This window comes from Cheilinus undulatus, linkage group 3 (assembly GCF_018320785.1).
Source record: "Cheilinus undulatus linkage group 3, ASM1832078v1, whole genome shotgun sequence".
Taxonomy (NCBI): Eukaryota; Metazoa; Chordata; class Actinopteri; order Labriformes; family Labridae; genus Cheilinus; species Cheilinus undulatus.
This window is the reverse complement of record NC_054867.1, coordinates 28,332,820-28,357,433: the sequence shown is the minus strand read 5'-3', so window position 1 is coordinate 28,357,433 and position 24,614 is coordinate 28,332,820. Positions and strand designations below refer to the sequence as shown.

The 24,614-nt window shown below is 38.7% G+C and overlaps 1 protein-coding gene and 1 long non-coding RNA gene across 2 annotated transcripts; both read right to left on the bottom strand.

Moving 5' to 3' along the window:
• Positions 1-281: 281 nt before the first annotated feature.
• Positions 282-16,823, bottom strand: crbn (cereblon). Its single transcript, XM_041783964.1, has 11 exons — positions 16,706-16,823; positions 16,306-16,415; positions 15,968-16,170; positions 15,517-15,666; positions 13,441-13,603; positions 12,045-12,107; positions 11,855-11,939; positions 11,607-11,722; positions 7,641-7,705; positions 4,952-5,083; positions 282-2,045 (listed from the first exon to the last, which is right to left on the bottom strand). Exons 1-11 carry the CDS (start codon positions 16,779-16,781, stop codon positions 1,862-1,864), a joined length of 1,347 nt encoding a protein of 448 aa, XP_041639898.1. The 5' UTR covers positions 16,782-16,823; the 3' UTR covers positions 282-1,861.
• Positions 16,824-20,163: 3,340 nt separating this feature from the next.
• Positions 20,164-22,223, bottom strand: LOC121529115. The gene is made up of 4 exons (XR_005993559.1): positions 22,119-22,223; positions 21,993-22,019; positions 21,486-21,508; positions 20,164-20,452 (listed from the first exon to the last, which is right to left on the bottom strand). It is a non-coding gene; the product is annotated as an uncharacterized LOC121529115 (long non-coding RNA).
• Positions 22,224-24,614: the final 2,391 nt, after the last annotated feature.

Below are 24,614 nucleotides of genomic sequence, written 5' to 3'. Positions count from 1 at the left end.
CATCCTAATTCTGTAGGAGTCAAAAAGAAGGTCCATTTGTGTTCAGTGTTTGTGCCACATCAACATGTTAAACAACCTAAATAGTTAACTTCACATAAATAACGCCTCTGTTGAGGCAAACATGTAAACTTTTTCCATTCTGGAGTGGCTCATTAAAATCTTCACCCACCACCACAGTTTGAGAGCCACTGTTTCAGAGTAAGACCACAGAAATATGAGGATAGATTAAACAAAATAGACAACTCAGAACTACACAACCACACGAAACAGTTCTCTGGCCATACAGGTAAAATGCATTTAATCTGAAAGGATTTCCCAACTTAAAGGCTTGCTCTGATATTATAACAGTTAAGATTTAAGATAAGCTTTAATGTCATATTTTTTGTGAGACATCACTCTCATATCTGTACGATATTTGTAAAGCTACATCCAAGATTTTCTTAGCCTAGCTTAGCACAAAGACTGGATACAGGGAAACAGCTAGCCTTCTTCTAGCTTACTCAAAGGACATACCTTCTTTGTTCAACATTTACAGGAACTGAACTAAAAAACTCTTTAAGCCTCAATATATGATGCATTGAACAAAATTAACTTTTAAGAAAAAGAGGAAAACATACAAAAAGATTTTTCAATTCATAGAATATGTCCTAACAATTCTCTGATATGTGAAAGTCTTTCAACTGTAAAACTCCAGCTATGTTACGGAACAAATGCTATAACTGCCTTTTTTTTTCAGTCAACAACTTGCAACAAAATCGCAAGCAGTAAAATCCTGAAAACTGAGACCTTAAACTAAAACAATCTGAAAAAAATCAGATACTTATTTTAAATCTCCTCAACACTTTCATCATTTACAATCTTTCATTCAAGTCTGGGGTTCACTAATTCATCCAATGTATCAAAAGACATCGATATGGGTTGTAGGCACACAATTTTAACATGCCAAACATGAAGAAACGTCCATGATGATGGGTCAATGCTCCTCTCTTATTCGGCTTTGACTTTTGAGAACAGTCTGCCATTAAGGCATCAAAACTCCTTTGATTCTCACATGTGCAACCAGGGATGAAGCTCGTTTCCTGAAGCACGGTATCTGATTGGACAAAGAGCTTTCTTTGAATTCAAAACATTGATTATATCAAGTATAACACACACAAAGCACAGTAGCACACATGGATGAGCATGTTAAATAACCTTCTAATCTTCCTGCATACAAAAATACATCCTGTTTGATTGAAAATATCCCCTATAGCGACAGAATAACAAGTACGTGAGTTCACTTTAGCTTCAACGGTTTCCTCTGCAGACCTGCAGCAGCTGAACTGACATCTGAGACAGATCTGATAGAACCTGAAGGTGAATTTTGGACCTAAAGGGTTCTACAACAGATTATAGTAGCTACCTCAGCCTGTTTACAGTAGATAATCCCAATCTTAGCTGCATGTATTCACACTCTGCCATAGGGAGGGAAATAAGGTGAAAGTAAAGAATGCATTGAGCAAAGATGTGTGGTTGTGTGTCTGCAAAGAGCAAAGAATCAACATGACAAAGATGCATGCTGTGATGTTCCAGTGTCATTTGTTCTATCTGCTTTGCTTTATTACTGCCACACTTCAGAACACACTGAGCTGTCTCATTTCTGTCTCTGCATTACAAGAAACGTTTAAAACCTGCATCCTGTCTGAATTCACTCTAAGAGTTCCTCTCGAAGCCAAATGAGCTTTCTGCTGTTTGACTGATCTGCTGCCAGGGGCGACAGGCAGTGTGTGATGCATCGATTATTACAAGTAATCACGGCCAGCAAGTGCTTGAAGATACAGGTTTGCGGGGTGTTTGCAATTTTAACAAGTAGTCCATCACATCACAGGCAGAAGAGACGGGAGCCATCCCTCCCCTCATCCCCCTCACCCTGGGGGATACGGGGTAGCATGGCTGAACGCGTCAGGCCCCAGAAACGAGGAGGAGACAAGTCCTTCTTTGTGGCTGTAAACTTCCAACCCATGTGAGAGCCGCAGGTTCGGCATTGAGCGATCGTCCAGGCATATCTGAAAGCAAAGACAACAACAAGATCTCCTTAGGACATGCCACATTTGCAAATGATATGATTAAATGTTAATAATATACAATATTTTTTAAATATCAAATACTCTCATCTTAAAAGGTACAATGTGCATAGAGAACACAATGCATGGAGGAGAAGGGGACTTGATATTATTGTGATTGGCTGAGAAGTAAGATTTTAAAAATCAGGGTACATGTAAAATAATGTCTCAAAAGATCCTTAATTGGATTTTTGGGATTTTTTTGGCACTATTCCTAAAACTTCCCATTTGAATACAGCCTTGTATTTTGAAAGAAAACAGGACATCCAGGTAGATTGAAGACAAATCTTAATCACGGAAAAGGAACTTGTAATGGATAGAAAAGGAAAATAGGGGCACAATAAAAGAAGTAAAAGTTTGAGAACACAAGGTGCATTGCAGATGATTTCTGACTTGTCCACTGACCTGTCTGTGAGTTTTTAAGACATTGAGACATTAAAGCTTAGAGGTAGAGTTATTTTACATCACAGTGGGTGCAGCGAGACACTGCAGTGACTGGCAATATGCACCTGTAGCTCTGTCCGTCTGTCTGTCTGTCTGTCTGTAGGTGTATCTAAAAACATTAGAATATCATGTAAAATTTACATTTGTCCTGTGATTTATGATATATAATATAATGGCTTTTCCATATTTTCTAGATTAATTCATCCAAAGTGGAAATTTCAATATATTTTTTGTTTTAATCTTCAGGATTACATGCCATTACTGCTCAGGGAAATAAAAAAAACCCACTATCTCAAAATAGAATATTAAAAACACAACTCAAAATGAGCATTTATAAAACAGAAATGTCTACATTGTTGTGAATTATGCTCATTTATGCACCCTGTACTTGGTTGGCATGCAGCCATGTTAGCATGAAGCCAATCAGTCTGTGGCACTGCTGGGGTGTTAAGAAGCCCAGGTTGCCCTGACAGCAGCCTTCAGCTCGTCTGTATTGATGAGTCTGGTGTCTCTCATCTTTCGCTTGACACTACCCCAGAGATTCTTTTGGGGATCATGTCATTTCACCTGGTCAATCAAGCACAACAATATCATGGTCAGCAAACCAGGTTCTTGTAGTTTTGGCTTCACTGTGAGCAGATGCCAAGTCCTGCTGGAAAAGGAAATCAATCTCAGCAGATGGAAGCATGAAATGCTCTTAAATCTCCTGGTAGATTGCTTACAGCATTGACTCTGGATTTGATAAAGCAAAGAGGGCCAACAGCAGAAGATGACATGGAACCCCAACCATCACTGACTGTAGAAACTTGAAAACACTAGACTTTAATGATCTTGGATTCTCTGCCTCTCTGATCTTCCTCCAGACTCTGGGATGTTGATTACCAAATGAAATTCAAAATTTAGTTTCATCTGGAAACAGGATTTGGACCACTGAGGAATGGTCCAGTTCTTTTTCTCCTTAGCCCAGGTGAGATGCTGGTTATGATAGCATATTTCTTGGACCTGTCTGTGTGGTTGCTCCACTGACTCCAGCCTCAGTCCACTCCATGTGAAGTTCCCCTGAGTTCTTAAATCTGCTTTGTTTGACAATCCACTGAAGGCTGAGCTCATCCTTACTGCTTTTGGACCTTTTCTTGCCACACCTTTCTCTTCCAGTCAACGTTCCATGAATAAACTTTCTGAGAACAGCCTGCCCTTTCAGCAGTGACCTTCTGTGGCTCACCCTCCTTATAGAGGGTGTCAGTGTTTGTCCTCTGGACACCTATCATGTCAGCCATCTCCCCCTTGATTGTGGTTGTGTGTACTGATCCAGAATGAGAGAAAGATGGTTCAGGAAATCTTGGCAAATTAGACTTTCCACGATATTCTAATATTTTGAGATAGTGGATTTTTGATTTTCTGTGCAATCACATCACTCTCACTGAAGATCTATGTAAATGTAAGGTAAAGACATAGTTTAAAGGAGGTGGGCTTTTAGGTAAAAGGTTTCAATATCTAAAGGGTACAACTCTTAAAAATAATAAGACTTATTTCAGTTTAAATTCTCTTTCCCTGTAGGAATGAGGTTTGGCACTGTAGATAGGTTTGTTACCTTCACTGAAGCTGTCCATCATATTTATACGGGATTCAAACAGCATGACAAGGAAATATTCAATTTGAGTAACGTGGTTTAAAAAACTATGAAGTGTTCAGAGCATACTTAGACATTTGCACAGGAGTGGTGATTTACACTATAAAAATGGCTTTAGAAGTTTAGACAAAAGATTTTGCTTGTACGCAGAGTCATCTGTGTCAACAATATTTCAGTGCCTATTCAGACTAATTACCTCACTCCTGTCAGAATCAGTCTAGAGGAGGAACACTGTGCTTATTGGTCAGTGTGTTTGTAGTGGAAGTAAGAGTAAACAGAAAAGTGATGCTAAAAGTTGAGGCAAGATAGCGGTTAACTCATAATGAAAAATACTGTGATTTTACTCATCTACTTTGTATAACAAAAAATGAAATTTGGGCACATTTAGAGGAAAAACAGTTGAATTTGGCATACAGACACAAAGATGAGTCTCACTCCTCTTGTGCTGCCTATAGAAACATCAGGATGTACAATAATTAAGCTGTATTTCTGGAAAAAAAGAGCATTGATCTTAAAGATAGCTGGACTGTTTTTGAGGGAAGGACAGTATTACAATGGATAACATCAGGGAGAACAGTAAAATAGCATGTTTAAGATGTCTGCCAAAGTGGTTCAGAGTTACACCCTCCAATAAAAAGATGCATTCATGGAAGCACTGAAAGGCACAGTAGGGGGTCTGAGTCAATCTAAATTCGATGTATGATTTTCTTTTTTGTGTTGTATAATAGTCTGGAGAAGAGGAGAGTGAGCCAAACACCACAAGTGTAGCCGTTACCCTGGAAACCAGCTGTGCAGCGTGGATGGCCTGCCAACCAGGTTGAGGTTGTTGGCTTTGTAGACCGTCAGAGTTTCGTGGACATAGCCATGAGGGTTGACGTATGCAGCCATGGGTCCATACAAAGAGAGGCTGCACAGAGACAACAGGCAGATAGATTGTGTCATCAGCTGACTTCAAAACAAATGATCAGAGTGTTCCTTTGTCAGAAAGAATAAAACAGACCAATTACAGACACCACAAAAAAGTACTAAATTGTACATTTAAATGACAGTAAAACTTTTAACCACACCCACTTAAAGACCCTCTAAAGTGAAATCCAAAGTTTTTGTCTTAACACTCTAGAAATGTTGGAATATGGTTGCTGTAAACATGTGAAAACTCTGAGATCTACATGAGACTGAATTCTGGATTTAGGCCATTTCATCTCTATCCTGGCTTGGTTTCATGTGGGCGGGGCCAATATGTGGGCTCACGATGTCATGACCCCACCCCTCTAACACTACAATATTTTGGAAGGAAGCAGTCACCTGGAGCAGGGACTTCTGGGATTATTTTGTGCAAAGGAATTCACTCTTGTACCATTATATAATGTTCATGTAAAGTTATAGTTATGCATGCTTTGTTTATTGGTTCATTTTTCAGGAGAAAATATTGTTCAAGTATGACACCATGAGTGAGGGGTTAATGCTGCAGACTACCCTGCCTGTATGTGTCTTCATCTGTGGTTCTAAATAAAAGATAGTTGCTTACAGCGTGAGGGCTTGTTAAACTAATTCAACTTATCCATGACCCACTCCTCATCACAGTTTGCCACAATCTAAAATCACAGAGCAGTTCATCTCAGTACAGTCTGTTGGACTGAGTTTCAGCTCAGCTGGTGTCACATATGGACATCACAGCTGCAGATAATCCTTGGCAATCAAGATCTCCTCACCAGGTGATGAACCTTCAGACACCTTTGTACTACAGCTTGTAGTCAGGTAACTCCTCTTCAACCTTTGATAATCTAGTGATTTCTCAGAGGGTTTTTTTTTTTGCCTTGTCTAACTCCATTTGTCCTCTTTTTTTCTGCAGCGTCTCCGCCTCTCTTTCAGTGCTGTTTCCAACCACCAGCCAGTACACTCACCATCATTTGCACTGTTCTTGTCAAATAAACTTCTTTAACTTTACCACCTTGTCTCATGCTCTGCTCCTGAGTTCTTGTCATATGTTCATCAAAATTGTCTTGTAATATTAGAAAATTGTCTAATATGTATAGGCAAAAACTCCTCTTTTGTTGTTACACCTTTTATAGGTGGAAAGGCAGAATTATCTATTAAGAGAAAAATGTAGCTCTATATAAAAAGGAAGATCAGTCTGTTTAGAGTAAGATACACTTCTACATAACCATTACCCAATTCTATACGGAGTAGAAACATTTCTATAAGGAATGAAAAACAGTTCTGAAAGGAATAAATACAACACTGTATTCAGAAAAAACAGCTCTATAATGAATCAACTATGGTCTGAATTACTCTGTAGTGAGTACAATTGCTATAGAGTTGTTTTTATTTTGTTCATCGTGGAGTACATGAAAACACTACACTGAAAACATTACTCTGCAGGCAGAGTAGATTTTACTCCAAATAGACTGGGACCAAATGTTATATTTTTCAGAGTAAAATTTCACTCAATTTGAGTAAAATTTACTCAGGTAAATTTACTGTGTACTGCTCTACTTAAGAGAGAAGCTTGAGGTCTTCTTGGTTGTTGCCAAAATGTTTGGATGACTTTTATAGCAATTTTTGGAACAAAATTAAGTTGTTATTTAACTGAATGTGCTATCTGATAAGAAGACCATTCCAGGTTAAACCTGTGCTACACTTTTTTTTAAGTTTAATTTTGCCATGATAAATATTTGCTTTCCTATATGGATTGTGATTGTTAGAAGTCTCCTGCACTTGTTTTCTTCAAGTTTGGAAACCCCATTTTTTCATCTGTCCCCTTAAATACTTGGAAAGGTTTTTTCTTCAAAAGAGGATGTTCTTAAATTTAAATCCTCACTATCTCTAACAATGCTTATTCTATTAAACACAAAGTCGGTTGCTCTCTCAGGTTATCTGGAAGTCCTCAGAGCAAATAGGTTATGTAATTTTCCTCTGAACGTACGCATGTAGAGAGGGTCTGCACATTTTCAGTGTTGTCAGGGGTCTTTGTGTGTCACTTCTGCACAAACACGCTCACCACCCCACATCATCTGCAGTTAGGATATAACATTATGTAACTGCTTCTGTATGTGAGCACGATTTGACTACGGAGGTGAAGTACTGAGTGAAGTCAGCATCGACCCAGACATTGTAATAATTACAGTCATTACTGTGGTACAATTTTCTTTCCCGGTAGGGTACCTTTGTCAAACTGTCTAAATGTGCCTTTTTAACCCCAAATTGTTATGAAAAATAAAGCTAAAAGTAAAAATCTTCAGCCTTTTACATAACATTAATGCCCTTCAGACAAAATGACATTCAGCTTATGGATACTAATTATGTTAGAAGTGGCAAAGTTTTTTCAAGTCTGTGACAATGCTGGGCTCAAAAACATTTGTTACACTATAGACAGGTCATGTAAGGTAATGATTAAACTACCCTTTAAGCCAAAGACCCTGAAACAATCATGTGTCTTAAAAGTAAAAAGATAATGTCCTCACCTGAAGATCTCATTTTTGGTGGTGATTTCTACGTCTGGGCACTGCTTACAGCACAGCGATGTGCACTGAAAAAGAGAAGAAGAGGATATAATTATTGACGCCAAATGACTGTTTAAAAGTCAAATGTTCTTAATGAACATGTCTGAACATCATTGAGGTAAAATGTGGGTCCTAAATTATAGCTTTACATGTTAATTCTGCATAGAGCTGCTAGCTGGCTGACATGACTTCAGACCTCAAGTGACTTATGAGGGATACTTATCCTCAATCAGACATGAGCGAGAATAAAGCTGCCACTGAGATGGCATACTGATCAAACAGAGCATACAAACAGTGACCTTTACTGCTATATAGATAGACTGATAAATGTACATTGAGGACATGCATCATTATGAAGTTCAGGTTATTGTTTTCCATAATTTACTCTTTGAATAAACCCATGTAGAAGCCATTTAAATTATGGTTCAGGTCTGTTGAGAACTGTTATTTCAGTAAATGTTAGAGAGCACAAATACACAATCATAATTACCAAGAAGCTAAAAATAATTTATCAGGAAATGAACTTGAATGAAGAAAAATACTTTGCTTATTTTGCTAACTAACTGATGATTTGTAGACATATTTTGTAAATAATTTGTTTGTGGGTGGAGACTGGTAATTACTGAATGCAGGAAACACAGGTGGTGATAAAATGAGTAATTTGTTTGTTGACTAAGTAGGAGCATCATGCTGAAGTTTTCTGATTGTGTTTTAAATTCATTTTCATGGAGTTTTAACTTTTAGATGTTTGAAGAATATAGGAAGTCAAACAAATGTGGGTAATATGATTTATTTGTTGACATGCAACAGAAATAAGCCACAAATTGGCTCCTATTACCAGAATAGCATCTAAATGTTTTGGAGAAAACGGACACAGAATCCCTTAACAAGTGCATCAAATTTTAGATAAAAAATAGAATCAATAATTGGCTCCATCAGTGTTTCATTCAAAAAGTGCTGCTGGAAATGATCACTTAACTAAGCTGAATTGTTCCTGTTAGTCAAATTTTTCCTTACAAAAAATAAACAAGGCTGGGGAGGTTTTTAAAAGAACATTCAAGTGTTTCTTTCTGACACTGGAATTAACTTGAAGGCCCTGCTTTGGTTTTTATTGTAATTACTTTCTGCTGTTGATACTGTTATTCACAGAAAAACAAAATACAGTACATCCGGGTATCAATAACCTCCTCTTATCAGCGGACTCAACAGTATTTATCACTCTGTCAATGTGAATGAAGTATTACATCATCTAAGGCAAAAAAGAGAGGTTGGCTAAATCTCAAAACCTACATTTACAGGCTTGTTTCTAGCAAGTGTTGAGTGTTAAACGTTGCACCGCTGTCCAGTGACAACTGTGAAGAAAACTTCTCAACTGCACATTACACACTTTCATTTAGTCTGCGTACCTGCTGATCTTCCTATAGAATTTACTTGATTTATTTGATTGCCCAGCCTGAGCAAATTTTTGCTTATAGAAGCATTAAAAAGTCTAAGTTTAGTATTAAAATGAGTAGAATTATTTTAATCAAGGCAAGCATGGGCATGATGAGAAAACACACGAGTGACAACATGTTACTTATCACATTTAAAGAACTGTTTGGGTTTTAAGGGAGGCAAAATTATTATCAGCATGATATTTGTTTCTGCAGATATGAACACATCTTTCTATATTTACAACCGATTATCAGCTGTAAATGGTTGTGTATTTCAGCTAGAAATATCGGATGTATTTACAAATAAGTTTGTGGAGTTTTAGGTGGGACCAACAGACCTACGTCAGCTTGGGTCTTTCTCTTTTTTCATCCTCATTCCTAAAAATCTGAAGTCTGTTTGTTTATTTTAAAGTTTATTTTGAGGAATGAAGTTTTAGATCTCAACCACATTTATATACATCAATTACATAAAGCACAATGTCTGTGAGGCGATATTTATAGATCTATTTTAGCCAATACCAATATTTGAATGTAGTTCAGACCTAAAATTCCGTCCTAAAATCCCACACTTCAAAGCTTGGGGATGAACAAATTTCCGTCCTTAAGGTAAACTTTACAGTGTAAGGAGTGATGACAAATAAAAGAAAACGCAGTATGGTCCAGCCTAAAACTCCACTAAGTTCTTCATACATACATTCAATATTTACAGATGATACAGACAGATTTTAATAGCAAAAATATCAGATGTCTATATCAGCAGAAATTATCCCATACCGATAATTTCCTTTTTATGTTGATATCATGCTGATAATGTGCATTCCTAATGTCAATATAGATAAACTGGCATTGGCTATAAGGAATTTGAAAGTATCAACAGTTCCTCGACTGTCTCTAGTATCCATTATATGATCTGTCGTATTTTTTAATACAAATATTCACAAAGTTTTGATATTTATGTTGTTTCCCACATTTGTTGAAATTGTTAGAAACTGTAATGAAATAAATACACACTGGAGGTGGATTTTTTTCTTATTTTATAGTTTTGTTTCCAGGCAGTGTGTGATGTCAGGACAGTGTGACCCAATACTCATTGTCTGTGTCTGAAATCACATCCTATTCACTATATAGTGAACTACACAGTGAATATGCTATTTTGTAGCAATGTCCAAATTTGGAGGGGGCATTGCTTTCCCCTATTTCCTAAAATGGTGCAGTCCTGGTATCCCAAAACGCTCCGTGAAAAGTAGCAAACAGGTGACGGTCACTAGCTCAGCAATAATTACCATCATGCATGATGGTTCAAAATTAAACAAGCAGAGAGTGAAGTTTGACATCTCTCATACATGACAAAGGGACAAGACAGACAAGGCAAGTGTGAGCAGAGAACACAAAAACAGAAAAGTTTGTATTTTGAGGTATCTTGTTCTAAAATATAGAATCTGTATAAAAAATTGCCAAGGATTAATGAGGGAGGATATTTACAGACATAAGACTGTAGTCTGTAAATGAATGAAATGCAGCACAGTAACATCAATAATCTCACGAAATCTCAAGATTTTTTAATGTATTATTTCAGTTTTTTGTGAAAATACATTGAGTATAGCACCAGTTTTCACTGGAATTCAACCATGATTTTCAATCCTCAGCCTTTAGATATCTATGAGCCATTGATACTGTGTATGTTATATGTGCGACACTATTGACAGCTCACTATGGTAGTAACAGGGCATATACTGCTCCACTGCTTAGTGGAGAAAGAAGTTGGGCAGTAGTAAGTTTCACTAGAGTTTACTGGGACACAGCCTTTTTCTCATTTACCAGTTCTGCTTTCACAGTGATGATGACTCTTTTCATCCACTCAAATAAGATGAATTGTATAACTCCTTCATCTCCTGAAAAAAATGTGTAGGAAAAAATTTGAGTGTCCTGAAATGAAGCAGTAAGGTTAGTGGGGGAGACAGAGCCAGAACTGCTTTGCTCTGTTTATTTTAAAATATGGATGTTAGCGTAGAGGTGAGGCAGGCAAGATGAAGTGAGAGCACTGTCAACAATCACAAGTCTTGCTCTCATGTCAGATAAACCCAAGCAGAAAACTTGTGAATACTGTCACTTTGTATGTTATTAGCATGAGCATCCTACTGCTGAAGAAACTGCCCCCTTGATTACAAATTTCTGCAGTGTGATTTATGTTCTTTTAGACATTATCAACCAAACACATCTCTTGGAGACTGAATGTGAGAAACAGCTTGTGTATAAAGCAATTTTTCATAGATTCATTCCCTGGATAAGACCAGTCTACCTTTGCTTACACTAAATGATCTCTAAACACTTAGGCTGAAGTATCACAGCAGCTTTATGTCTGTCGGCCTTGTTATGATGGTTAAATATAGCCGAGAACATCAGGTTCAGTGTGCTTAGCTTAATAATAAAGGAAACTCCAAGTCTTATCACAGCACGAGGGGAGTGACGGCGCTGACTCTGACCCTGTCCTTACCCGGTCCATGATGTCCAGCTCACATCGAAGTCTCTGGATGGCACTGCCGATTTTCAGCAGCTGAAGCCGCAGAGCATCATCGATAGGCAGGCAGGCCGCCACTCGGTAGGAGAAGTCTGAGCAAAACCAGACAGGCAGAGAAAGGGAGGATTAAAAAGGAAGGAAGGGAAGCACTAATAACAGCAGTATGCGTGCATGTGAGTGCTCGCTTCTGTAATCAATCTGTGATACAGAGAACAGAGGCTGACCTACGGCGTTCGTAGGGAGGGAGTCATCCTTCAGATTCTCGTCCCATTCATGGAGCTGTTTCTTCACTCTGTTCATGAGTGACTCCTGCAATGTGAAACAAGGGTAGAAGATAGGTTGGTTTACATTAAATCCCATGATGTTTATGTACGATGGAAAGTCTCAGCAATGCTTCATGGCCTCAGTACTCACAGAGTCGTAGAGAGCGTAGACCCATGGTGGCCACGGTGTCAGACTGGCACAGTGAAACTTCCTCTGCGATGAAACACAGACACACAGTTTAAACGTGTGATCTTAGAAAAATGTTAACAGAAGAACCAAAATGTTGAGAAGTTTCTCTGCCTTTATTTATATTACCTTTTCTGACATGTTTCTAAGTGTGTGGACATCCCAACATTTAATTTTAACAATTCCCCTGTGCACTGTCATTAAGTAAATTTTAAAAGGGTCTTTCCTCTAATTCCAAAAAATTAAATGCATAGATATCTTAAGTAATATTGTTTGGTGTAGCATTAATAATTTAATTATCTGCAATCTGCCCAATAATCTTTCCAAAGCATTGGTTCCCTGGCTGGGGTCCAGGTCTGCTGGAGGGGGGATTTTAGAGGGGTTCACAACATTTTAATATACAAGACAAAGGACCTCAAGGAAAAAGTGTGGAAACTCCTGTTCTCGAGCACCTGCAGTCTAATGGTTACGCCAGCGCATAATGCATGCGTGTTGCCTTCAAAGTAGGTGGCCCACATCAGGACCACATGACAGATCTACCTTCAGATATAGTAACTGAACTGCTATGACATAAAATAAATACACTTCCTAATCGTCATATAATCCCAACGCAAACACAGATAAAAAGGTCTAAATTTTGTAAACACATGTCCTGTAAGTAGTTTGTAGCTGGTCATGAAACAGTCTGAAAGTAAGTCTTGAGCCTCTTTCTGAGCTGCAATAGAAAACTAGAATATTTGGATTAAATATTCATTATTTCTCTATTTTTATTTTTAATGGCTGAACAACTTCTTCAGGGCATAAGCCCAGTACTCAGTGGTTGATACTGTATATTTGACTGTGGTGGTGCGTTTCCGGTGTTACCAGCTAAACTTGTCCCAACTGCAATGCTTTTTTTTATTTCTAAGTAGAGATTGTGCCTGATACTTTGCACTCTTTGGTATCATTCTTGCATATTAACCCCAAATGAGCTGAGCTGATACTTGAATGTGATGTTAAGATACTCCAAACCACTGAGTGATGTGAGACATCTGAAACATGTGAAGTCTGACAAAGGAATCAAACTCCTCTCATTGTCAGCTTAGTTCTGCTGTGTAACTTCCCAAACTCTACTTTTCAACAGTATTTTGTTGAATTACCTAATGTCCATGCAAAAGGATGAGGACTTGTATTGGTTCGGGAACTTTTGTTTTGTTTTGAACTTCTGGTTGTTATTTTGTTAAAGCAATATTAATAGTTAAAATCAGCAAATCTATATATGAAGCACTGCAACTTTCATCTTCTACTGATGGACACGTTTTTCCAAAGAATAAAGCAACAAAGTTTGACAGGATTGTTACACTTGTACGTTGTGTCGAACCTGTTGGTAGTTACTCCACCAGCACTGGGCCTGTTTGCAGCTCTGAGTCGGGGGTTTGGACGAGGGATGCATGTGAAGCCTAGAGAGGGGAGTGAGTTGTACTGCAGAGAGTGGATCTGGAAGGATTCGTTCCGGGAGAATCTGCACTTTGGCTTGTCTGATCCTGAGGGGACAAACAAAGACAGCCAATGACATCAAGCAGAGGAACAAAAGACAGACGAAGAGGGGAGTGTGAGAGAGAGCAGAGCTGTGAAACGGAGCAGATGAATAACTGATTAAACAAATGGTGTGGAGACTGAAAGTTATCAGGGTATGACAGGATGTTTGATAATCTGGGATGATCATAAAAAGAGGTTGTCTGTATATTGTACACAGTAGCAATATGAAGTATTCCTCCAGCTCGTTAACAAAGACGCACTCAATGAACTTCCTGGAGTCGGTCACACAAACACTTCTAAAGAAACAACACAGGAGCTATAAAAACACATTAAGCTGTTGCAAAATTTAAACAAGCACACATGAATCAAATCTACTGAATAGACCAACTGTTAAAAAATACGATAGTGTGAAGGCTTTGAATTTGTGAATGTTGATTAAAGTGTCAGACTATAATTTCAAAACTTCTTTTTGGGCATTTAAAAATTTTCACCATAAGAAAACAGCACTGATGAAACAAGAGGCTCTAGTCTTTATCAGTCTATCAGTAAATGGCAGATCTAGATTAAATCTCACTAAAACATGAATGCAGATACAGGATCAGATGTCCTGTTTCAGGTGATATTATTCTTATGTCATGTTTTAGCATTGCCTCCTATTCTCAGTGTATAAACTAACACTTGCATGCATTCATGTATGTGGGTATGTGGTTTCATACCTTGGTAATGTTTTACTCTGATGTGTTACTAATATCCTGATCTAATCTTTTTGGTTTAAAAGGAGCTCAATTAAGCCCTTAACCAGTGATTAGATGTACCTGTGGGGTCTAGAGGGATTCACCGGCATGTGATACTTTGCAGTGAAGATGATTCTTGAATTTCCCTCAGGATTAATAAAGTATCTATCTATCCATCTATCTATCTACAAATTAAACTTGAACAAAAACCTAAACAGCTGTGTACATTCTCAAAGCTGCACTATAAAAGCACTAAACAATAAGATATTTTTTCAGTTTTGTTTCTGATCATGGCTGTGGTTAAGTAAGTCTGCCCTCTAGTTGTGAACTACGAGAACATCACTTTAAACAAAAACATCTGACCATGCTTTTATGACCGGCTGAAATGGTGGCTGGTCAAAAAAAAGGTATCCATTACACAATGTCATCTTTGAACAAACATGTCTAGGTGGTGCTACTTTAGTTATCTGCCATCTCAGTGCAGAAGGCTCCCTGTGTGGAGAGCTCTGAATCTTATATGTAAGAACTAAGCTATGTTATGTCAAATATGTACATATATTTCTAAGGTATAATATGCAACATTCACAGCTTAACATAGCAAAGATCAAATGTACCCTTAACACAAAACAGAGGAATAAAGTTTTACAAAAAGAGTGAAGCAAAAACTCCACCTGGTTTGTTGTTCTCAGCTTTGAGTTCACACTGATGAGACAGCTTGTCCTTCAGATTGTTCATGTTTTACTTGGAGGCGAAAAAAAGTTGTTTTTTTTTCCACATGAACAGTTCCCTCTCATATTGATGGCCCTGCTCACCCTCAAGGCTCAACGGCAGAATACGGTCACAGGAATATAATTCAAAAAGAAGCAAAACATTTCCAAATAGACGAAAAGACTTCTTTTGGTATAAAATGCTTAAAAGAACTCAGGGCCAAACCAACTTTTGGCAACAAATCTGAATGGAGATTGGTGCAACAAACATCTGAACTCAGTCTGACTACTGAGAGAGGGGTAGAGAAGGATAGGAAGCTATAGGCAAAGAAACAGTGGAGATATTCCCTATAAAAAGCTTTGTTTTGATATAAGACACTGCTGCTATTGCAACATTTACTGCATATATATTCTAAACCGTGCACATTATTACCCTGTCCTTTGATTTATTACAATTTATGGGGCATTTATACTCACCCATCTGCTTGAGTTCTCATTTCATGGACCTTGAATCTCTGCCTCCCCACAGCTTTCACTTTGACAGTTTCAATGCCATATTCCTGCTCCTCTCTGTATGCATAGATTTCAGCTGTTGTCCCAAACTCAGCCTCCGGCTCACCTGCATCACTGCAAAGAAATGTGACAAGTGAAAGCATTCAAAAAAAACCTTGACTTACATCCTTATAATAAAGGGTGCAATCAAGTTGAATTGTGACCAAAGATTTTTAAATAAATATTGGAACAGCCCCATAATGTCAACAAAACTCTCTCAGGCTTTAAATAACTTTTTTATTTTCTTATGAAAACATCTTATCACAGTTTTGAAGTCTCCATACTAGTGCACCATGTTAAAACAAAGATAAGCTTTCAATTCAAGAGATCTTTCCAGTCTATGATGACAACAGATGGACTCAGGGTCATTCTGTACCTATGTGCGAGCACAGCAAAGGTGCGGTCTCTCTGGATGACGCTCCTCATCATGCTGACCTCCTGAGGCCTGAACAGCTGTAGGGGAAGCGTCTGACCTGGCACCAGCATCACAGCTGTGTGTGGCAGCACAGGGATGGTCTGACAGCTGTCATCATCATGAACTGTGCGGCCATGAAACTCCTCCATGTCTGAGCCCAGGTACTGTCAACACAACATGACAACAACAGCTGCAGTTCACTAACTTCACAGCTCCGCTGACAGCTATGAAGACACTGTAAGAGTAAAATGAATGGAGGTAAACATCAAAGTTTATCTACTGAAGACAGCCTGACTCACAGCATGTGATGTGGGAAGACTGGGGTCAAAAGTGATGTTTGGTTTCTCTGCGCTTTCATTGTCTCGGTCTTCAGTCTCCATGTCATCTTCCTCCTCCTCTGCCTCAGGGTCTGTCACAAAACAGGAAAACAACGCCCACGGTGGCAATGGTTAGCTTCACCTGTGTATCCTAACTACAATACGGCACCAACTTTACCCTCTTAACACGCTACTCGGCGGACAGAACAAAAAACGAAGAGAAACCGAAAGCAGAGGTTGATTAAACGTTGCCGGTCAGGGTGTGAGTGGCCTGTCGTGAGTAACTGTTAGCTAGCTGTTAGCATCCAGAAGAGATAAAATCTCCTATAGTTTAACACTGAACATACTCACGGGTCTGTCATTTAGTAAATTTAGTTGTTACCTGGTAAAAGCTGTAGCTGGTTGCCCATGTTGTCGTCTATGTTGTCTTGTTCACCTCCACCCCTCTCGTCAGCCATAGCCCTGTGTTTACAATACTTGCTCTTCTTCTACGGAGTCTTAAGAGTGCAGCGTAGAGACGGATATAGAGCGCCACCTGGTGCTTAATCAGGGCGAAACCGTTTTTATGTGAAATGGATGGAAAATTATTTCTGCAGTCTGCGATCGAAAAAAGGATTTACATTTTATGGCTATTTGCCTCAATACAAGCCCAGTTAAAGAATGCGACAATAACTTCCCCTCTTCCTTTATGTCTCATTTGCCTCAGGCATAGCCCACAGTTGTAAATATGAGCTTTTTCCTCAGCAGGCCAACTCCTTTTGAGGAACCTATCGAGTACAAAACCTCATCAAACTGAATCATTGAGATAAGTTATGCAAACCACACAAGTGTGCTTCAAAATTAATGTCTAAGCGAAATAAAAGATAAGGATACTTCTAACAACACATAAATCCGCTAGCTTGTTAATTTTTAACCTATTGCTAAAAAGAAGAAGAAAAAAGCAAACGTGTACGTGTGGTTCTGTGCATTGACTCCTTTAACTTGTCCTACATTTGCCCAACGAGGGAAGTTACTACGGCCCGTTTCACACATGCAGGTCTAAAATAGAACCTACCCAGAAAATGTACTGACTTGCATATTCACACTTGTCCCTCACAGCAGGAAGTTTTCCTGCAGTTTGTCTGTCAGGCAATGGGGGTGCGGGGGTGGGGGAAATATCATGGGGCTGGCAGGGACAAATTCCCCCGGGTGCACATGCAGATCACTCTGTGAAATTCAAAAAATTTAAGTGTGAGTAGAGCTTCAGTCACTTCACTGAGAATACCTAAAACACAAAGTCTTTGCCAATAGGACTTCATTATATTATTTTAAATTATCTTCATTAGTCGCTGTGCTTTCCACTACAGGGTCTTACCTGAAATCCTTGGCCTAACTACAGTGCCTTGAACAAGTATTTGCCCCCTTTTTGGATTCCTGAGTTTTTTGCATATTTATCACACTAAATGTTATGATCATCAAACCAATTTTATTTCACAAAGAAAACCCAAGTAAATAGAAAATGCAGTGTCTGAATGATTATTTAATTTCTAAGGGGGGGGGGGGGGATCCTAACCTATCTGGCCCTGTGTGAAAAAGTAATTGCCCCCCTTGTTAAATCATGAGTTAGCTGTGATTAACCACAGTTCTTGGAAAGCTGAGTTCAATTTCACTGGCCACACCCAGACCTGATTACCGCCAGATTTGTTGAATCAAGATACTGCTTTAAAAGAAGCTGTCAGACAAAGTGAAGTAGGCTACAAGATCTCAAAATCATGCCACAATCCAAAGAAACTGGGGAAAAAAGCTGGAACAGTGGTGAACCTTCCTAGGAGTGGTCAACGGCCAACCAAAATGACCCCAAGAGTGCAACAACGACTCATCCAGGAGGTCCAAAAGAACCCAGAACGACATCTAAAGAACTGCAGGCCTCAGTTAAGGTCAGAGTTCATGACTCAACCATAAGAAAGACATGGAGCAAAAATGGCATCATGGAAGAGTTACAAGGCCAGAACCACTGCTGACAAAAAAGAACACAAAGGCTCATCTCACATTTGCCAAGAAACATCTTGATGATCCCCAAGACTTTTGGAAAAATATTCTGAGGACTGATGAGACAAAAGTTGAACATTTTGGAAGGTGTGCGGCCTGTTACATCTGGTGTAAAAACAACACAGCATTTGATAAAAAGAACATCATGCCAGCAGTCAAACATGGTGGTGTCAGTTTGATGGTCTGGGGCTGCTTTGCTGCTTCAGGACCCGGACCACTTGCTGTGATTGATGGGACAATGAATTCTGCTTTCTACCAGAAAATCCTGAAGGCAAATCTCCAGCCATCAGTTCATGCTCTCAAGCTCAAGCGCTCTTGGGTTATGCAGCAGGACAACCCAAAACATACCAGCAAGTCCACCTCTGAATGGCTCAAAAAAAAAAAAAAAAAAAGAAAGAAAAAAAAGAAAGTTTTAGAGTGGCCAAGTCAACATCCGGACTTAAATCCAATTGAGATGATGTGGTGTGACCTTAAAAAGGCGGTTCATGCTGGAAAACTCTCCAATATGTCTGAGTTCAAACAATTCTGTGAAGAAGAGTGGACCAAAATTCCTCCACAGCGATGAGAAAGACTCATCACCAGTTATCACAAACGCTTAATTTCAGTTATTGCTGCCAAGGGTGGCACAACCAGTTATTAGGTTCAGGGTGCAATTACTTTTTCACACAGGGCCAGATAGGTTTGGACCCCCCCCCCCAAAAAAAATTAAATAATCATTCAGACACTGCATTTTCTATTTACTTGGATTGTCATTGTGAAATAAATGAAATTGTTTTGATGATCCAAAGCATTTAAGTGTGATAAATATGCAAAAAACTCAGGAATCAGAAAGGCGGCAATACTTATATACTTATATATATATATATATATATATATAGTTGAAATTTAAGGGCTGCATTTTTCAAATAGTGAACGCAGTGGTTTTTCTGATTTGAATGGATTGTGTATAGTTCACAAAACCAAAGATGACACTTCACCGAAAACAAAACTTTATTTTTTCACCAAAAACAGAACATAAGAGTGGACGTTACCAAGTACACATTTATAAACGGAAGAAAAATGAAAGAGCTAAGCTTAAAGGATGGAAATAAGCTGGTCTTAATCCAGTTGTATTCCTCTGACTTCTCACCTGTAGTCAATAAAGTTTGTAGTTCCTTTGGACTGTAAATATGTTTGTGACAGACTTGCATTACAATTCAAGGAAGCACCACAAGTGTCTGCACATAAAACAAATGTTTACAGCTGAAGGAGACTAAAACATCTGCTTTTCTATGTAATGATTTGGAACAAAATCTTTAGCCCCAAAACACTGAAGGTGTCATCCATCTAATCTTGTAGAACAAGTTAATTTGAAAACTTTGCACCCTAGTCTGCTCCAGAGCAAAAGCACTGTCCTTGTCTGGTCCATTTTAAATCATTAAAATAATTTTAATAGCAATCTAACCAAAAATATTACCCATTTTAAACCTTAGTACATGGACAGAATTTGTCTCCCTAACAGCATAATTTATAATTAAAGTCCATAATGTTCCTAATAAATTCACCAATTCCACATTTCCTTTTTATAGTAATAGTATTTAGATAGAATGAGTCAAACATTGAAAAAAAAAAATTAACACTTAAATTCTTTCCTTTACAAAATTAACACTTATTGTTTTGGTAAGGTTACCTTTTATCAATCAGGTCCTTTGCATACACCTAGTTTGTGTGCCATCACCTCTGAAGTGGTGAAAAAGCTATAGTACAGTTCCTCAAAACATCTACGCTGCACAATACATCCACACTAATCTTCAACCAAGAGTCTGAAACTTGTCAGTTTTAACAGTGTTTTTTTATTGTTCAATACACCACATAAAAGTTTGTTAGGAAACATGTATTATGGTCCATGAACAAAGCAGCTGTAGTTCTGATGTTGATCTGTCCAGCATCAGCCATCTTCCAGTCAGACATTCACAGCTTGATCAGATCTGTCAGACATCGGAGTGGAGGCTTTTATTCCACTAGGGATCTGTCTTCTGTAGAGGCTTTGACAGGATCACAGCTGCTGGGGATGAGGGCTTACTTTGACCTCTGCCTCATCTTTCTCCTTTTACGCTTCAGCCTGTTGGGAACATAAACAGAAGGTTGAAGGAAAACTGGTTTGATGTCTTGTGATTACAGCCCATGCATCTATACTTCCATAAGTTAAAGGAAAGTCAAATACAGATACATCCTAAAATTTTTAACCTGATAATTCAGAACCGATTTGTTAGGATATATATCAAATTCATTGAAATCCACTACATTCAGTAGTCTAGACATCCCTCTTGGCAGAGCTGTAAACCTGTCTCACTGCAAACCCATTTGATTCCCTTTAATTCACTTGAACAACAGTGTCACACAGTAAATCTACAGTAAAGACATATTAAAGGTTCTCATTTAACCCTCAGATTTTCTAGCAAACTTTAGTATTGAGTGCAACACTATTCATTCTTCATCCTACAAATGCAATTATCCATAGTGTACAATGTTTGGAGAAGGTTGCTCCTGAGATCAATAGCTGAATTCCAGGTCCTGCCAAGGAAAAGGACCAAGACCAACTAACAATGATGCACACCATCCAACAAGCATTTAACTATCAGATTTCAATCAAGATAAACTTTGATGTTTACTTGAAAAATTAATGTTGAGACATGTCAATATGTCATCATGATTGAGAAACTAGCTCCTATTGAAGTATATATGCTACGCAGATTTTGGAAGACTTAAGTTTTCCAAAACCCATCCAACCATAAAACCATGTTCAAACTCCAGTTTGAACTTCAGATACCATTCACTTCGCTAAAGACTTGTCAGAAACTGGTTTATCAATTTTTCAGTTTCTTGTCAGGCTTCACTTTACAATTCTGCTGTAATCTAACAACTTTTGTTAAATGTACATTGCAACATGCAAGTAAAAACCATGTCTGTTGCACTTGTAATGAAATAATCTGATCTATGAGAGAAATATTTGTCTTAAACTGGACATTACTTTTTCCAACATTACCAATATTATATCACCATATTTAAACACCACTGCCTTTATCACATTATTTTCAGACAAAGTGCAACAAACAGGCCATGTGTGAGAATATGCAATGATGATTGAAGCTTACCTGCGCATACGCTTCTTCCTCCACTAAAACACAAAAAGGGATATTCATTAATTAAGAGTTACTATTATTCACCATGTGTGCCCTCCATTTTCACTCCACTTGATGATGGCACAGGATTGCAGGATTGTTAGGATGCACAGTTAAAATATTAAACTGGATGTTAAGAACATTTCACAGACTAGTCAAGCAGAAGCACAGATTTCCAAAACAAAACTGCCTCTGATTTATGTTTGTCCACTGCTGATGCTACATGAGACAAAACGCATCCTTTGCAGGAACAGCACATCCATTAAGCATCTCTTTATACTTATTCAAATGAGATTTATAGAATACGTTCAAATCATTACAGAATGGTTAAAACTACTTGCATATTATACTAAAACAAAAGCCTTAAAGGCCATCAGACAATGTAAGGCGGCTCACGAGCTAAATTTCAGTTGCTAGCTAGCAAGCAGCATTGAATGTTACAGGAAAGCCTAAAGTACTGTTAAAGCCTGGTTAACTTACCTTAGCTCTCATCGTGTGGGGAAATTTCTGCGAATAAACACAAACAAAGGTATGAATTAAAGCGGATGGTTTAGAAAACTTTGAGATTCATTTGGATTTAGATAGCAGTGAAGAAACCTCACATACCTCTAAGCGAGAAGAGCAACGGAAAGAGGATGTGACGAATAAAGACCGCGCATTATATGTGATCGATGACGTCATGATCCAGCGCCAACTGTTATAGATTTTTGGGCAATGTAGTCCCAAAATGACCAGCTCTGTTTTTGTCCTATCAAGAGGCGCCATTTAAACTTTGGGGCCACATACAAGATGTCATGTCGGCCCCAACTCCATGGGCCAAGCCAACGCTTCACAATTAACGATTACAATACACCTGTATTAGGACCCATAAATAGTGTGAAAGCTCAATAACTTTGTGTTTCACCCTGAAAATGTGGGTTGCACGGAAGAGGATTAGAACGGAAGAGGATTGGGGACACCTTTGAATGAGAAAATAATTTTCGTCGAGATTAAAGTCGAAATTTCGAGAAAAACTCTGAATTTGCGATTACAAACAGCGGATCTTAGACACTGTGTGTTTATTACGTCGTACTTGTACTCCAGGATGATTTTAATAAGTTGGAGGCCATAGGCAAATAATAACACACTGTAAAAAAACAAACTTGATTAATGCTGAGTGAACAACCTGTGAATAAATACGGTTCACTTTTAATAAAAGAACTAGTTGATACAACACATTATATCAGGTTTCTTAAATTATGTAAGGTAAATACCAAGTGAACATAGAGATTTGAGTTGAGCAACTCAAATAGTTGGCAGGACTACTTTAGTTCTGAATGTTGCAAGGATAACGTTTTGTTTGACCCAGATACACTATAGTGCCAAAAGTATTCGCTCACCTGCCTTGACTTGTATATGAACTTATGTGACATCCCATTCTTAATCCATAGGGTTTAATATGACGTAGGTTCACCCTTTGCAGCTATAACAGCTTCAACTCTTCTGGGAAGGCTTTCCACAAGGTTTAGGAGTGTGTTTATGGGAATTTTTGACCATTCTTCAAGAAGCGCATTTGTGAGGTCACACACTGATGTTGGACTAGAAGGCCTGGCTGTCAGTCTCCGCTCTCATTCATCCCAAAGGTGTTCCATCAGGTTGAGGCCAGGACTCTGTGCAGGCCAGTCAAGTTCATCCACCAAACTCTCTCATCCATGTCTTTATGGACCTTGCTTTGTGCACTGGTGCACAGTCATGTTGGAACAGGAAGGAGCCATCCCCAAACTGTTCCCAAAAAGTTGGGAGCATGGAATTGTCCAAAATCTCTTGGAATGCTGAAGCATTCAGAGTTCCTTTCACTGCAACTAAGGGGCCAAGCCCAGCTCCTGAAAAACAAGCCCACACCATAATCCCCCCTCCACCAAACTTTACACTTGGCACAATGCAGTCAGACAAGTACCGTTCTCCTGGCAACTGCCAAACCCAGACTCTTCCATCAGATGGAGAAGTGCGATTGGTCACTCCAGAGAACGCATCTGCACTGCTCTAGAGTCCAGTGGCGGCGTGCTTTACACCACTGCATCTGACGCTTTGCATTGCACTTGGTGATGTACGGCTTGGATGCAGCTGCTCGGCCATGGAAACCCATTCCATGAAGCTCTCTACGCACTGTTCTTTAGCTAATCTGAAGGCCACATGAAGTTTGGAGGTCTGTACCAATTGACTCTGCAGAAAGCTAGCAACCTCTGGGCACTATGCGCCTCAGCATCTGCTGACCTCGCTCTTTCATTTTACGTGGCCTACCACTTCGTGGCTGAGTTGCTGTCGTTCCCAATCGCTTCCACTTTGTTATAATACCACTGACAGTTGACTGTGGAATATTTAGGAGCGAGGAAATTTCACCACTGGACTTGTTGCACAGGTGGCAAGCTCCTGAGAGCGACCGATTCTTTCACAGATGTTTGTAGAAACAGTCTGCATGCCTAGGTGCTTGATTTTATACACCTGTGGCCATGGAAATGAGTGGAACACTGGTTTCAATTATTTGGATGGGTGAATGAATACTTTTGGCAATATAGTGTATGTTACCATTAGCCACTTTAGTCAATGCTGCCCATAGGGGGGTAAAGGGGAGAACTTTCCTGTACCCAGCCAAATAGGGGGCTTATGGTGGTCAGCAAAATCGGTCTATTTGTGAAGTTATTTAAATGGTCTTAAATGCAAAAATGCAAAAATGAGTTAGAAGGGGAAAAAATGGTTAAAATCAGAAAAACTGGCAAAAATTAGCAGAAACATTGGGTATAAATGGGTTAAAATAATATAATTTCAACATCAGAACCAAATCATAGCTCAAAATAAATTTCAGCTCCAAAATGAGGTAACTGTTAGTCAGGACCCTAGCACCAATACTTCTGAATCAGAAGTTCTGATCCAACACAGATGAACTGATATTGACAATAAATCAATATTGGTAAAGGTTCCATTCTCTGGGTTTCTCAGGGGCTCAGCCAATTCTGTGGCCAGGCCTGCCTCTAAAGTAATTTTACATCTCCTGTGCCCACATGCAGTGCTCACTGCTCCATACCTTATAATTTAGAAAATACACTTCCAGCTTAATTATCCATG

Coding starts and splice junctions, on each gene's coding strand:
- crbn (XM_041783964.1), bottom strand. CDS start 16,781: ATGGCTGACGAGAGGGGTGGAGGTGAACAAGACAACATAGACGACAAC. Junction 16,416..16,705: donor CCAGCTACAGCTTTTACCAG/GTAACAACTAAA, acceptor GTTTTGTGACAG/ACCCTGAGGCAGAGGAGGAG. Junction 16,171..16,305: donor GTCTTCCCACATCACATGCT/GTGAGTCAGGCT, acceptor TTGTGTTGACAG/TACCTGGGCTCAGACATGGA.